This window comes from Rhinoraja longicauda, chromosome 8, assembly GCF_053455715.1.
Source record: "Rhinoraja longicauda isolate Sanriku21f chromosome 8, sRhiLon1.1, whole genome shotgun sequence".
NCBI lineage: Eukaryota > Metazoa > Chordata > Chondrichthyes > Rajiformes > Arhynchobatidae > Rhinoraja > Rhinoraja longicauda.
In genome coordinates, this window is record NC_135960.1 from 54,526,534 (window position 1) to 54,543,894 (window position 17,361).

At 42.4% G+C, this 17,361-nt stretch overlaps 1 protein-coding gene across 2 annotated transcripts in view; it reads right to left on the minus strand.

Annotated features, from left to right (window-relative positions):
* Positions 1–17,361, minus strand: part of pde11a (phosphodiesterase 11a) — a 160,359-nt gene that overhangs the window by 36,968 nt on the left and 106,030 nt on the right. For both annotated transcript variants that reach the window (XM_078403998.1, XM_078403999.1), the window contains exons 11-13: positions 12,329–12,475; positions 8,095–8,202; positions 823–932 (exon numbers count right to left, since the gene is read on the minus strand). In XM_078403998.1, the coding sequence (XP_078260124.1) occupies positions 823–932; positions 8,095–8,202; positions 12,329–12,475 (365 nt within the window). The remainder of the gene's footprint in view (positions 1–822; positions 933–8,094; positions 8,203–12,328; positions 12,476–17,361) is intronic.

The window sequence follows — 17,361 nt, forward strand, 5'->3', positions numbered from 1 at the left end:
CCTATGGAGTTCATTTTACTATCATGTTTGCTAATTGTTTCTTACATTTGTTAGCATAAATTAAGAAGTGGTGCCACCCACATGTGCTAATTGAGCACCATGGTTTGCCTACGATTCCAACCATCTGCAATTACAGATGGTTCTTAAGATTAAAACAAAGGGAATGTCTGTGATCGCATAAAGGCCAAGAGAGACCGATGCTGAAAATGGCAGTTGTGCCCACGGAGTTTCCACGGGTCTCCACACTACACAGGCACCTCTATGTCCCCTCTGAATCTCCCCCCACCTCTCCTTATTCCACACATAGAGGCAAACAGATACACGCGCGCACGCACATAAACACACACTTTCTCCAAACGCTCACACTCACTTTCTCCATATACTCATTTCCTCCACGCGCAATTTCTCCACACATACACACACACTCACTTTCTCACACACTCACACACACACTCACTTTCTCCACATACATACACACACACACACACACACACAAACACGCACACACACACTTTCTCCACGCATACTAAATCCCAGAAACATTATCTGGTAAGTTATCTGAAAATAATGTTGCACCTACAAAATCTTCTTCTCCAAAGTATATTATAATACAATTGGGCAGGAATTCTTCATTCAATTTGCCAATTTCATTACTGAAGTTATCATTATTTATTATAAACTAACTTAGAGCATTAGAAAACAAAACTGAATAAAGCAGAGTAAAGTTACTTTTGGATTATTTTGTGTGGTTGCAACAGAGTTGGACAACTTAGTTATGAAAAAAGATTATTAGTAAGAGGTAAGAGTGCAGTTAGTACTTACTTTTCTTGGAAAGCATTGTTAGTGCCTCTGTGATCCAAGTCGTGACACAGGCAGCCTACCATTAGACCAAGAACTTCTGTGTCTGTTAGAATTTCCTGAAAATTGGCAGTCTGGCAAAACAAAAATATATACAAAGTCCATGCCTGTTAACATTGTTGGTCACCTCTGCAATCTCTCTCTTCCCCCCTAGTTGTCCTACTAGTTCCTCTGTTTGCATCCTTGCATCTCTTCGCTATCTCCTCTTCCCCAGCCAACAAGGGGCCATTATGGGCTCCACCCTTCTTTAGTCACCTGTTGCGGATCCTGATTTGTTCTGGCCTTTTCTCACCTCCAGTTCCCTCCCCTCTATTTTCAACGTGAAGAATGGTCCTGACCCAGAACGTCACCAATCCTTTTTCTCCATTGATGCTACCTGAGCTGCTGAGTTACTCCAGCACTTTGTGTCTATCTTTGTTTTTGGTTCATATTTATAGGAGCAGAATTAGGCCATTTGGCCGATCAAGTCTACTCTGTTATTTAATCATGGCTGATCTATGTTTCCCACTCAGCCCCATTCTCTTGCCTTCTTCCCATAACCCCTGACACCCAAACTGACCAAGAATCTATCATTCTCCGCCTTAAAAATATCCATTGACGGCCTCCACACACTTCTGTGGCAATGAATTCCACAGATTCGCGACTAAGAAAATTCCTCCTTATCTCCTTTCTAAAGGTGCATCCTTTTATTCTGAGACTATGGCCTCTGATCCTAGACTCTCCCACTAGTGGAAACATCCTCTCCACATTGACTCTATCCAGGTCTTTAACCCACCAAGGTTTAAAGTGAGCTCAATTGGAGGAAAAAAAAATTGTCTCTAGTAAATCTAATTACAATAAATTTGGCTCACAGCTCCATCTTTATGTGGGCTTTAATATTCTGTTATATTTATACACCAGGTGCAGCTCTAAAGAGTTGTAAATTCTCTTAAATAAACAGCAAGAAAAGACTTGAAGCAAGTATTCTAGATTACCAAAACATGAGTCACATATTTTGCATTGTTTGTCATATTTGTTATTCAAATACTGATTAATCATGCTTAGTGTAGTTTAGAGATACAACAAGGAAACAGGCTCTTCGGCCCACCGACTACCCGCCGACCAGGATAACCTCTACACTAGTTTTATCCCACATCCTAGGGGCAATTTTCAGAAGCCAACTAACCTACATAGCTGCACGTCTTTGGAATGTGGGAGGAAACCGGAGCACCCGGAGAAAACCTACGTGGTCACGGTGAGAATGTGCAAACTCTATACAGCAGCACCCATAGCTGGGATCAAATCTGAATATCTGGCGCTGTAAGGCAACAACTCTACCGCTGCGCCACCATGCCGCTCTATGCATTTAAATTCCTGTATATACTGGACAGCTTTGGGTGAAGCCAATGTTTTGAAATTCTCCACAAGAGTCAGGAAGGGTGTTTGAAGACTTTATGCTTACATCTCTACAAAATGTTAGTTTAATGCAGAATATTGAGGTAAAACTATAGTAATTGAAACCTTGATTAAAACCATGACAGTAACAGAGGCGCCCCATTGGAATTAAAGACCACATCAAGCTGGATATTAGTCATAAGCTCTTTGATGAGAGTTACCCTTTTCCAGAGACCAGAGGCCTTGTCTTGCCCATTTAACTTCCACAAGTTTCGGTAGGTAGAAGCGGGCACGCAAGGCAATCGGGACTTTGGTAAATGGGGAAAAAAACTACTTCCTGAAGTTTTAACTGTTGTAAAATGAACAGCAGAGTTGGAGAAAGGAAATATAAATTAGTAACAAAATGTTAAGTGTGGAGAGGAAGATTGGATTGAGACACAGCCGAAGGGTTTGTTTCCACGCTGTATCTCTAAAGTCTAAAGATGAAAAAACAGAAGTTGTGAGACAAAGGATTGAAAAGTTACAAATTGTGAAGCCAGAAGATGGAATGTAGATGGAGAGAGAAGGGGAAGAGGAGTGGAAAAATAGGTGTGAGTCTAAGTGGGGCACAAAGGAAAGGAGGTGTGGGAGAGAAAGATGTTTGATTGTAAGTTGCCCAAGTGGAATTTGTGGTGCTTTTCCTCCAGTTGTGTGTGGCCTCACTCTGGCAATGGAGGAGGCCCAGGACAATGTGGGAATAGGGAGGGAGGTAAAATGGTTAGCCACTGGGAGATCTGGTAGACCTTGGCGGACTGAGTGCAAGTGTTCGGCGAAACAGTTTTACCTGTTCAGCTTCTTAAAAGACATCAATTTGTGTGGTGTGATAAATGTGGTGGAAATGAATTACAGCCTGGAATTAATCAAGAAACAATGCACAGTGCAAACAATTGGCAATAATCTTTTAAAAAACAGTCAAATTTCATTGCCGAACCAAACATTTAAGGAGATTAGTTAAAATATTTTGCAGATTTCTATTCCTCTTTAGGACCACAGAATTTCCCTCCAACATGGCGGCACAGTGGCGCAGCGGTACAGTTGCTGCCTTGCAGCGCCTGAGACCCGGGTTCGATCCTGACTACAGGTGCTCTCTGTACATTCTCTCTGTGACCACGTGGGTTTTCTCCAGGTACTCCAGTTTCCTCCTTCACTCCAAAAGACGTACAGGTTTGTAGGTTAATTGGCTTCGGTAAAATTGTAAATTGTCCCTAGTGTGTAGGATAGCGTGAGTGCATGGGGTGATTGATGGTCGGCATGGACTCGGTGGGCCAAAGGGTCCGTTTCCTTGTTGTATCTCTAGTCTAAAGTAAAAAAACACCCACACGGAAAGAACCTTTTCTCAGTAGATCAGGGTATTAGAATGTTGCAGATCCAGTGAACATTTTTCATTTCATTAGACAGTGAAAATGATCAATCACTGTTCATATTTTATGGCCAGTGTTGGAAGTAAACAGGTTTTGGTTTGGGTTGTAAAAACAGTGAGGGAAGCAAGTGTTCTGTTCATCAAGAACATCAATAAGTCTCCTCAGTGACAGTACAGCCTTGATCTCTTTGCCCAACATTCAGTGGTTTATCCTGCAAGTAATTCTGTTTCCTCAACACTCACAGCTAAAGAAATAATGAGATGTTAAATGTAGTTATTATGAGTTAGCAAGGAAGGCACAAAGCAATTTGTTAGCAGCACAAACTGATTTAAAAATTAAACTCTGCTCAGTCTGCTGAGGTCTCTACACCAACTTTTATTTGATAGGATTTATGCGACATATTCTGCAATAATCCTTACCATGCTGATTTTTGTTCTATGATCACTTTTTAAAAGGTTTAATTTATTTTTTAAAGAATGTGCTGATTTGTTTTTAGATGCTAACTGGAATCTTAATGAAACATTAATAAACTGCGACAAATGCATAGGAAGGGACAGTGGGTGTTCGCAGTAATTAGAGGCAGCACAGTGGCACAGCGGTTGAGTTGCTGCCTCACAGCATCAGGTTCGATCCTGACTATGGGGTTCTGTCTGTACGGAGTTTGTATGTTATCATTGTGACCCTATGGATAATGCTCAATTAGAACAAGTGTTAATGGAACCAGTTTTTAGGCACCAGTTAAACCTGGATCAGGAACAGCAACTAGTTTTGTTTAGTTCAGAGATATATGATGCAAACAGGCTCTTCAGCCAACTGAGTCCACGCCGACCATCGATCATCTGTTCACAACTCACTCCATGTTATCCCACTTTCTCATCCACTTCCTATGCACTGGGGACAATTTTACAGAGACCTCGATGCACTATCAGGGGCAGCACGGTGACACAGCGATAGAATTGCTGCCTTACTCTGCCAGAGATCCAGGTTCAATCCTGACTATGGGTGCTGTCTGTACGAAGGTTGTACGTTCCCCCTGTGACTGCGTGGGGTTTCTTTGTACTAATCAAGAATCTATCTCTGCCTTTAAAATATCCATTGACTTGGCCTGCACAGCCTTCTGTGGCAAAGAATTCCACAAATTCACCACCCTCTAACTAAAGAAATTCCTTCTCATCTCCTTCATAAAGGAATGTACTTTAATTCTAAAGCTTTGACCTCTGATCCTAGACTCTGCCATTTGTGGAAACTTTCTCTCTATATCCATTCTATCCAAGGCTGTGTCCTCAGGTTCTCAACTCCCCTCCTCTGGGAGCATGTAGGTTAATTAGCCTCTATAAATTGGTCCTATTGTGTAGCGAGTGGATGTGGAAGTGGGATAATATAGAACAAGTGTGAATGGGTGATCGATGGTCGGCGTGGACGAAGGGTCTCGACCCGAAACGTCACCCATTCCTTCTCTCCAGAGATGCTGTTTGTCATATCTCTTTAGTCACATCCTAAACTAGATTTCTATTTTTATATCTATCTCCTGTATAACCACCTTCCTTAATTCTGCAGTTAAAAATCTTTGCAAAAATGCATTTAGTCTTCCTGTTGCTTGTTATCCTGTGAGATTACTTTTCAGCATTTCTTCAATCAATACATCAAAATTCCTCTTGTATATTTGCCTTTTAAGGGCTCCTCACACTTTGAAATTCGCTCTCTGTGTTCTTCCTATCAAAGCGCATAACCCCACATCTGTCCACATTATTCACTTGAGTGCCTATGTCCATTTGCAAACCTTGCATCCTTTTCAGAACTTCCATTTCTACTTGACCCAGATATGTAATTCTCTTGTTTCATCCAAGTCATTACTGTAAATTACTGGTCCGTTGCTGATTCCCTAGGCACCTTATTAATAACATCTTATCAACTTGAAAACCAACTATTTTATTTTCTGCCCTTCAACCAATTCTGTATCCCAACCATGGTGGCCCTTATTTTATGTAACCACCTTCCATATTGACAGTAAAAGCTCAGCTAGCCAGATCCTTAGTCGCCAGCAATCTCCAGTGACCGGCACTTTAGCGACAGCACCCAGACTGAAAATGGGGAACTACCAAGGGAGTGGTACGGGAACACTTGGACTGACGTCAAGGCAACACTGAGGGAGCACCCAGGCCGGGTCCAGAAGGTCCAGTTTCAGGCCGCACCACCCCGACATGGGTAACAGCTGACCAGCTGACTGGTCATTACAAGGGCAGTGGAGAAAGAGTGCAGGCAGGTTGGACAGAGGAGATCACGTGGTTAATGCTTCTTGAAGCCACCACTTATGTGGTGTATGTGTGTTGTCCCTGCATTCGATGCCTCATCCCATCATCACTTTCATCCCACTCAGCATCAATTCCTTTCCCTCCTTTTCTCATTGCTCTGGGCTCCTTTTCTTTGCCTTGGTCCCACTGATTAATGTCACCTTCTTCTTTGCTCTTGTTATGAACACACAACTGAAAGTAAATTATATTATTAACAGTTGGCTTTGCAGCTTGGATTCATTGTCTTCGTGGAAATTTGTGTTGTATTGCCTGTTCAGCCAGAATCTGAAAGAGATATTTTAGTTGTCATCTTGATCAAAACATGCCTTCATTTGGCCCGGAATCAAAAGCTTCTAAGAAAAAGATCCAACTGAGAAATGAACACAATTTTCTCCATGGCAGCGAATATGTTTATCACTGTTTCCTAGCTGCTGCTTTTGCAGAGATGCTGATCCACATATGTTCTTTAACTGGGATTAGCAATGAGCTCAATCATTGTTTTTTCTCTCTCAATTTCCAAGCAGAAGGATAGATTCAGTAGCTGCACTAAGCAAGTCTGTTTGTTTCTACATCTTGAGAATTCCCAAGTTGTACAGTCTATAAGTCAAGGGATTTCTCCTCATCGTAATCATTTGTTGCCTATCTCTTATATGGACATTTTTACCACCTGTTCTGGACTTCTTCAGATGGAGTAACAGTACAAATATAGTTATTTTGTGCACTCTCAGCACACTGTGACGTCCTGAGAGGGATAATAGAAATAATTGGGTTTCATGAACAATCACATTGATGGATTGAACCAGGACCAGAGCGATTGTGGACATTGGAGGCAGTTTTGGGTTACGTTGCTCTCCAGGATTTGAACGATTATGTGCGAGTGCAATCCATTTGTGATAAGTGTGGATCAAAGATATCAACTTTTGATTTTTCTCTCTGAACTATATGTACAATAACAACGTTTTTTAGAAACCTAGATTTGCTAGCAATCAATTTTGTACTTAATATTGAATGGATGGACTGTTTATTTTGTTTTGTTAAAGAGAGCTACAGAATACCTACCTCTGTCCTCCACACTTGTCATTTGATCTCCTCCAGTTTCTAAGGTTGGTCCAAAAATTGATTATTGCATTGAGTAAACTTGTTGCAAATCTTTCATTAAATAATTTAAGATTCCTTTCTCTATTGTAAGAAACATCTGCATTTGAAGAATTATTTTATGAATAACTATTTAAGTTATCAACTGCCTCAAAATATCAATGGATCTTCAGCTTTCATAAGACTTTTTTCTGATAAAATTTAGAAGTGTATGTGTATTCATTATTCCTTCCAGTTATAAACTTATTATAAACATTCTAGCCCCTGTAGAGTATCATCTGGCAAAGGGACATACCTATTCACTCACAGTTCCAAATATATAAACTTAGTTAGTATACCAAAATGTTAAAATACCATTCAAAGTTTAGTATAGTTTAATTTAGAGATACAGCATGGAAACAAGCCATTTGGCCCACCGGGTCCATGCCGACCATCGCTCACCCCTTCACACTAGTACTATGTTATCCCACTTTCCCATCCCTACACACTAGCGGCAATTTACAGCAGCCAAAAAAACTTACAAACCCGCATGTCTTTGGGATGTGGGAGGAAAACGGAGAACCCGGAGGAAACCCATGCAGTCAAAGGTGCAAACTCCACACAGACAGCACCAGCATTCGAGGTCAGGATTGAACGCGGGTTACTGGTACTGTGAGGCAGAAGTTCTGCCAGCTGTGCCACTGTCCCACCCAATTCATGTGGTTGTGCTATTAATTTTCTTACAATGATTTAAAGTAAAACGTAACTAAGTGAACAATGATAAAATTAAAGCTAAGAAAACTTTTAAAGTCTAAGAATAGTCCTGACCCAAAACATTGACTATCAATGTCCTCCAGAGATGCTGCATGACCCGCTAAGTTACTCCAGCACTTTGCATTCTACATAAAACTGAATAACTTGTTTTGATGAAGATCTCTGGTCCAAAAGGCTCACTCTGTTTCTCTTTCCTAAAAAAACACCATTGCTTGGATCTTACTTCCAGCATCTGTTCTATTTTGTTCAGATTAGTGGCATGGGTCGTATATAGCCGTTTGTGTTTCGAGCAGGTACATCATCCCATCACTGAGAATACTTACTGTCAGCATCGCAAACATGAATTGAGAAACGTTGAATGCGTGTCGCCAATTGTGGTAGAGAACCGTCCTGTAGTTCTTCCGGACCGTCAGTAACCATCTACACAAAGTCTGTAAAACACGTTGTGTAAATATTATGCACCGAATAACAACTCGCATTTGCATCACGACTTAAGTGCAACAAAACATTGAAGAGGCATCAAAAAAGGAGAAGTGCATCATCACAGTTGATGAAAAGATGAGAAATGGGTGACTGAATACATGGATGAAAAGTATGGGATTTTGAGGAGATTACTTCAAAATTGCAAGATTGGAAAGACATTCCGAGAGGAAGGTGAGCAGGAGTGAGATGATTGAGTTTTCCAGAAGAGCAGCTGTAAATCTGGGTGGGTCATAGGATACATAGAAACATAGAAAATAGGTGCAGGAGTAGGCCATTCGGCCCTTCGAGCCTGCACCGCCATTCAATATGATCATGGCTGATCATTCAGCTCAGTAGCCTGTACCTGCCTTCTCTCCATACCCCCTGATCCCTTTAGCAAAAAGGGCCACATCTAACTCCCTCTTAAATATAGCCAATGAACTGGCCTCAACTACCTTCTGTGGCAGAGAATTCCACAGACTCACCACTCTCTGTGTGAAGAAATGTTTTCTCATCTCGGTCCTAAAAGACTTCCCCCTTATCTTTAAGCTGTGACCCCTGGTTCTGGACTCCCCCAACGATACACTTGCGAAGTTACAGCAAGTAAAGGTAAGGCTATGAGAATTAATCCTAAGCAAATATTTCGTTTAGTTTAGAGATACAGCATGAAAACAGGCCCTTCGACCACCGAGTCCTCACCGACCATCAATCACCCATTCGTACTATTTCCATGTTATCCCACTTTTACATAGACTCCCTGCACACTATGGTCAATTTACAGAGGTTAATTAACTTACAAACCCACACGTCTTTTTTGGATGTGCGAGGAAACCAGAGCACCCGGAGGAAATCCGCATGGTCATGAATGAATGAATGAATGAATGAATGAATAAGTTTATTGGCCAAGTATGCATATACAAGGAATGTGCCTTGGTGCTCCGCTCGCAAATGACAACACAGTTAACAATTACGAATAAAGCATAATCACATCAAAACAATAAGGATACAACATTACGATCTAAACATGTGGGTGAAAATAAACCAGAGCAAAAAAGAGACTACAGACTTTGGTTATTGAGTAGAACTATCACTCGTGGAAAGAAGCTGTTTTTATGTCTGGCTGTGGCTGCTTTGACAGTCCGGAGTCGCCTTCCAGAGGGAAGTACTTCGAAGAGTTTGTGGCCAGGGTGAGAGGGGTCAGAGATGATCTTGCCAGCTCGCTTCCTGGCCCTTGCAGTGTACAGTTCGTCAATGGGGGGGAAGGTTGCAGCCAACAACCTTCTCAGCTGTGCAAACGATCCGTTGCAGCCTCCTGATGTCGTGCTTGGCGGCTGAGCCAAACCAGACCATGATGGAGAAGGTGAGGACGGACTCAATGATAGCAGTATAGAATTGGACCATCATTGCCTGTGGCAGATTGTTTTTCTTCAGTTGCCGCAGGAAGTACATCCTCTGTTGGGCCTTTTTGACTGTGGAGTCGATGGTGGCCCCCCATTTAAGGTCCCTGCAGATGATGGTTCCAAGAAACTTAAATGACTCCACAAATGTGACTATGTTGTTGTTGATGGTAAGTGGGGGGAGGGGAGGGGGATCTCTTCGAAAGGGAGAACATACAAATTCCGCACGGATAGCACCTGAGATCAGAATGGTATCAAAGTCTCTGGCACTGTGAGACAGCAGTACCACTGTATTGCCCTATTTGTGTCTTTCCCAGTGATACCATTGTCATACGAAAAGACTGGAGAAGTTAATTGCAGAGGTAATGAATGCAGCAGTTGTTGAGTGAGTTTTGAAAATTATGTCTCGTAAAGGTAGCAAGTGCGTGGAGACTATGGCTAGGTGATTAAATTTAAATCACTCTCGAGGGTTAAACAAGACACCAGTGACAGGCTGAGCAAATATCTGGAAGTGGTAGGAAGGTACACGTTACAGAGGTTGAAGAAAGCAAACGCAATGCTAGCATTTATCTCGAGAGGGCTAATATACAAAAACAGGGATGTAATGCTGAGGTTTTCTAAGACGCTGGTCAGGCCACATTTGGAATATTTGAGCAATTTTAGGCACCTTATCTGAGGTAGGATGTGCTGGCTCTGGAGAGGGTCCAGAGGAGGTTTACAAGAATTATCCCAGGAATGAGTAGGTTAACATATGATCAGCGTTTAACGGCACTGGGCCTCTATTCACTAGAGTTTAGAAGAATGACCTCATTGAAACATACAGAATAGTGAAAGGCTTGGATAGAGAGGATGCGGAGAGAATGTTTCCACTAGTGGGAGAGTCTAGGACGAGAGGTTATAGCCTCAGAATTAAAGGACATTCCTTTAGGAAGGAGATGAGGAGGAATTTCTTTAGTCAGAGGTTGGTGAATCTGTGGAATTCTTTGTCCCAGAAGGCTTTGGAGGCAATGTCAGTGGAAATATGTAAGGCATAGGGTTAGATTAGATTCTTGATTAGTATGGGTGTGAGAGGTTATGGGGAGAAGGCAGGAGAATGTGTTTAGGAGGGAGAGATAGATCAGCCATGAGTGAATGGTGTAGACGATGGGCCAATTGGCCTAATTCTACTCTTATCTCTTATGATCATGATCTACACAGAGTAATGTTTCAGTGAAAGTCAAATAAATAACTTCATTCCTTTCATTACAAAAGACACCAAATGTTGGAGTAACTCAATGGGTCAGGCAGCATCCCTGGAGAACCTGGATAGGTAATGTTTCAGGTCAGGACGCCTCTTCAGACTGATTGCTGGAAGAGGGAGAAGAAAGCTGTGTGAGAGGAGGGGCAAGGCAAAGACTGGCAGATAATAGGTTGAGACAGGTGAGGTGGGGGGGGGGGGGTTGATAGGCTGAAGGTGGATAAATGCCAGATGAAAAGACAGAAGGTGTGAGACAGAAGGATTGAAGAGCTATGAGTTGTGAAGCGAGAGGACATTCCTTTCATTGATCAGTTAGTTACCTTCTGATAAATCAAGTACTTTATTGGATAAACCAGCTGACAACACAAAGATGTCTATTGATGAGACTATTGATGGAAATACAAAAATGGAACACGAAAAGCATTAACGAAAACTTCACTCAAATATATGATTGTTTGCTAAATGAAACAGTGAATGAGGAAAAGGAAGAGACAGGGATAGAATTCGAGGATCATTTGGGAGTGAGTTAACAGGCCACAAATAGAGCCTGTTGACAATATTAACACAGGTGAAATGGAGGCAAGCAAGAATTATCCTCAGGAGAGACTAAAATTGAAGATGTTTACCAGGAGGCTGTTGGATTAGAGAGTATTAGCTATAAGGAGATATTAGACAAACCTGGATTGTTTTCTGTAGAGTGTTACAGACTGATAACGGCTGGGAAGAAACTGTTCCTGAATCTAGACGTGTGCATTTTCACACTTGTAACTCTTGCCGAAGCAGCGTGAAGTGTAGATAGAGTCATTTTCTGTCCATTCTGGCAAGGGTGAGACCGGTCCTTGATTATACTGGCAGCCTTGCCGAAGCAGCGTGAAGTGTAGATAGAGTCATTTTCTGTCCATTGTTTTCAGCCGCATGCTATCTTTTAGCTTAGTTTAGTATGGAGATACAGGTGGAAACAGGTCCTTCGGCCCACTGGGTCCATACTGACCAGTGATCCCTGCACATTAACACTATCCTACACACACTAGGGACAGTTTCTTTTTACATTTACCAAGCCAATTTACCTACATACCTGTAGGGCTTTGGAGTGTGGGAGGAAACCGAAGATCTTGGAGAAAACCCATGTAGGTCACGGGGAGAAGGTACAAACTCTGTACAGATCGATCCCTGGTCTTCGGCACTGTAAGTGTTGTAAAGCAGCAACTCTACTTCCGCGCCACCCAGACATTTTGGAGACATTATTTTCTAAACTCGCTCAACAACACATGCATTAAATTGCGGGGAATTTCAAGGCTAATGATGAAACCCAATGATCATAAGCCAGACTTCCATCAGGTTCAACGTCAATGCACTCTTCCAGAATCAGCTCTTAAACATTCCACATCTTGCAAGCAAACATCTTGTCAACTTCATAAAAGACACCTTATAAATTATTCTACTTGTATTTGGGTGAATTACCTCATAATCAATCTTGAATTTCTGCACCATTCCGAGCTCCATGAACATTCTGAGAGCTGCCGTGATCATGGCATCCTTGTCAAGGGAGAAGTCATTGAAATAGAATTCATCAATACTCAGTTCAGAAACAAGTGGGATGTTCGCCGCCTGCAAATGGAGAGAATTCTCAGGCTTTTAATAATTCAAAATTATGCGTTCACTTGACTTTTCATCTGGTCTTCATAGCAAACACCCCTTTGACAGTGGGAGTGCTTTTAAGACAATTCCCCAAAGGTAAAAGAGCCAAACTTTGGACTACAACAGCATCTTCAGGGAGTTGTTTAAAAAAAGTAGGTAATATAGCAAATGACAAATCATAGATTTTTTTTCGTGGAAATTATGCATTAGAGCCTCTCTGACATTACACTGTACTTCTCAGCAGCCAGGACATAAAACATAGAACATAAAAAAGTACAGAGCAGGAACACACTGTGCCGAACATGACACCAAATAAATTAATCTCCTCCATCTGCACGTGATCCATTTGCTTCCATTGCCTCCCTATCCATGTGCTTATCTAAAAGCCTCTTAAACACCACTATCCCCACCACCACCCCTGGCAGTGCACCCACCACTCTGTGTAAAATAATGCCCCACACACTTCACCCTTCTCATCTTAAAGCTATGCCATCTTTTCTTTAACATTTCCATCCTGGGGAAAAACAGGTTCTGACTGTCTTCCCTATCTATACCTCTCATTAGCTTGATTCTTTTTACTGTAATTGTCAAAGCAGATTCATTTTCTTCCCTCTGAAGAAGGGTCCCGACTTGAAACGTCATCTATCCTTTCCCTCCATGGATGCAGTCTGACTAATTAAGTTCCTCCAGCGCAAGATTCTCACTAAAAATCCCAGCATCTGCAGTTTCTTTTGTGTCTTCATTTTTTCCCCTAATGCCATCTATCATGTTCTGTAGCACACATTATGCGTATTTCTAACTTTTTGACATGTTCAAATATTTATGTTACCCATAACAAAACATGAAAAGTGTATGTGGAGAATTGACCGTAGATTTCGTCATGTAATTATAATATGTGAGAGGCACAACTTTGTTTCATTAATATGAAATAAATTAAATACCTTTTTGATTTGCTTAATTTTGTTATATTTAATTAGTTTAGTTTAGTTTATTATTGTCACATGTACCAAGGTACAGAGAAAAGCTTTCTATTGCGTGCTCACCAGCCTGCGAATCGACTATACAATTAGAATCAAGCAGTCCACAGTGTATAGATTGAGGATAAAGGGTATAATGTTTAGATAATGTCTAACAAAGTCCAATCAAAGATAGTTCGAAGGTCTCCCAAGAAGTAGATGGGAGGTCAGGATGGCTCTCTAGCTAGTGAGAGGGCAGTTCAGTTGCCTGATCGCAGCTGGGAAGTAACTGTCCCTGAACCTGGAGATATGTGTTTTCTTTTCCTCGTGCCCAATGGGAGAGGGAAGAAGAGGGAGTGACCGGGATGAGAGTGGTCTTGATCATGCTGGCGGCCTTGCCGGGGCAGTGTGAAGTGTAGATGGAATCAATGGAAGGGAGGTTGGTTTAAGGGCCTGTCCCACTTAGGCGATTTTAAGGCGACTGCCGGCGACTAGGCTGTTGCCGACAGTTCGCCGGGGTGTCGCGGGCATGATCATGATGGATCTCGTAGTGGATCTCGGCACGTCGCTGAGAAATCATTGCTTATTGCGGGCGCTGTCGCATGCTGTCCCCAGGTTTGCTAGGTTCTCTTAGATGCATTTAGAAGCATGTAATATTAAATTAAGTAAAGTCATTTGAAGATACCATAAAATACTTGTGTTTAACCAATTTATTTACCGTCAGGACATTTGACAGGTAGATTGGAGGCAACAGTTTGACGGTCAGGTAAGCATTGGAATTTTCGCGATGTTTATTGCCATCAGTGATTACATTTAAAGTGGGCTCCCAACCCAGATATGTAACCCAGAAACCAGATGTGCATCTCCCGTACATTTTTGAAGAATGCCCACACTCCGCACAAAAATCCATTAACCACTTTTAAAATTTAATTTCTTAATACTGCTATTAGTAAACTGGAAGTCAATCCAGTTTATGCCTTGTTACCATGAAGCTTGGTTTTCAAGTAACCCGGGCAAGATGTTATATTTCAAAACTCTCAAGTAATTACCGACTTGTCAGTGATTTCAGCGAAAATTAGGACGCCGGAGAAGCACTGACAGCATGGGAATTGTGCGATGTTTCCGAAGACGGTGTAATCTCGACCTGACTCGGCATTGTCGTGGTCATTGTCGTAGGGTAAAAGAAAATGTCGGCGATCTGGTACGACTTTGACAGTCGCCGGCAGTCGCCTAAAAAATCGTCTAAGTGGGACAGGCCCATTACTGAGCCATGTCCACAACTCTCTGCAATTTCTTGCTCTCCTGATGGAGCTGTTTCCCAGCCATGCTGTGATGCATCCCAATAAAATGCTTTCTACGGTGCCTCCGTGGAAGTTGATGAGAGTTGTTGGGAACATGCCAAACTTCCTAAGCCTTCTAAGGAAGTTGAGGCCTTATCTACAGGGAACGTCAAAGCAGTACATTCAACGAGATTTAGTAGAGAGTGTTGCTGCTTTATAAATTTAAATTTTTCAATCAGAGTGGCACGGTGGCGCAGCGGTAGAGTTGTGGCCTTATAGTGTCAGTGACCTGGTTTTGATCCTGATTACGGGTGCTGTCTGTACAGATTTTGAATGTTCTCTCCATAACCGCGTCCCGGGTGTTCCAGTTTCCTCCCACACTCCAAAGTTGTACATGTTTGTTGATTAATTGACTTTGGAAAAAAATTGTAAATTGTCCCTAGTGTGTAGGATTGTGTTAGTGTACGGGGATCACTGGTCGGCGCAGACTTGGTGGGCTGTATCTCTAAACTAAACTAAATTAAACTAAAGATCGGTTAAAATCTTGTGGGAAATCAGCTGTATGCTTTTACTCTGCCTGATTTCCATTGACTTCAGTAGAGTGAAATATTCTGCTGATATATTATTGCCTGGTTTGTAATACCAGACTGCATCGATATAGTGCTTTCAATGCAGTAAATGTGCACCTCCACCAAAGACAAATTCCAGTCATTGAGTTTGTGAAAGTAATGGGACTAGGATTGCCATTCGCCTCTCTGCATTCAGGCCATCACCATCTGTGCACTCAGGACAGAGTTTAAAAGGTGCACAACTATTATGTTTTCCTCAGCAATGTCCATCGCTAATTGACGTTGAAGGTGGCGATGAGCTTTCGCTTTAAGCTGTTGCAGTGTTCTCATGAGTGTGGTCCCACAGTGCTATTGGGTAGTGAGTTTAGTTTAGTTTAGTTTAGTTTAGAGATACAGCGTGGAAACAGGCCATTTGGCCCAACAGATCCATGCCAACCAACGACCCCCATACCCTAGCACTATCCTACACACTAGGGACAATTTACCATTTTACCGAAGCCAATTAACCAGCAAAACTATACGGCCTTGGAGGAAACCGGAGCACCCGGAGAAAACCCACGTGGTCACGGGGAGAACGTATAAAACTCCGTAACTGACAGTGCCCATAGTCATGATCAAACCCGTGTCTCTGGCGCTGTAAAGCAGCAACTCTACCGCTGCGCCACCATGCCGCCCTTTCGTCACCGTACCGCCCCAAGTTCCAGGGTGTAGACACAATGGTGAAGGAATGGCAGGAGGCTAACTTCAGCAAGTGAAGATCCAGGAAGGGCGTGTAGAAAAGAGTGCTTAGAGATTAGAAGGACCTTCGTGATCATGAGAGCTGGGCTTCTAATGCCTGTTTTCACCGACTGCATTGGGCACTCAAGCTGAGGCCATCTTGTCCCTGGGGCAGCATTAAGGCCTTGCTCCAGCCCAAGCAAGCTGCAAGGTCCTGCTTTCAAATGACCTGGCTGATAAAATGGTCCATCAGGTGATCTGATCTCAGTGCTGGATCTATGGAATTCATTGCCACGGATGTGGAGGCCAAATCTTTGGTTATTTTTAAAGTGGCGATTGATAGGTTCTTGATGAGTAAGGGTGTCAAAGGTTACGGGCAGAAGGCAGCAAAATGGGTTTGAGAGGGGAAAATAGATCAGCCATGATCGAATGGAGGAGTAGACTCGAAAGGGCGAATGGCCTAATTCTGCCTTTCTGTCTTATGAACTTATGAAGGTCATCAATGGAAGTTCTGCAACTTCCATCATGCAGAATGTTGCAGGAGGACCATTGATTTAATTTTGGACGGTGTTTAATATTATATACCAATGGAATGGAATTGCTGCACTCATGCCCTGCCTCTAATTTTCCTGCAACATCACCTCAATTTGGTGATAAAATTGCGAAATTGCAGACTGTTGTGAAGCAAGTGAGTGGGTTGGAGTCATAGAGTCTCACATCAAAGAAAGAGGCTCTTTGGCTCAACTTGCCCATGCCGACCTACATGACCCGTCTATACTAGCCCCACCTCCCTGCATTTGGCCTATATCCCTCTCAACCTATCCTATCCATGCACCTGTCTAAATGTTTCTTAAATGTTGCAATAGTACCTGCCTCAACTACCTCCTTCAGCAGATCGTCCTATATATCCACCACCCCTTGTATGAAACAGTTGCCCCTCAGGTTCGTATTGCAATTTTCCTCCCTCAACTTAAACCTATGTCCTCCTACAGTAAAGACAGTAGGGCTAGGATTGCATGTCTCTTAGTGTTGTTGTGGCTTGAGGGATGATTCAGGAGAAGTATTTGTCCAAGTTGCTTGCATAATGTTGACAGCTAATGCTGCACAGCTTCTGGACAATTCTGAGTGTGACCCAAGCCAGGCTACTCTTTGTGTGCGAGTCACAGAAGTAGATCTGGAACCACGCATTACAATCGCTCCACTCTTGTAAATCTCTAAACGCACCATTTATTTACATTATTCCCCATATCATGTACACAAATGGACAGCTCGATTGTAATCATGTATTTGTCTTTCTGCTTCTGGCTAGCACACATCAAAAGCTTTTCACTGTA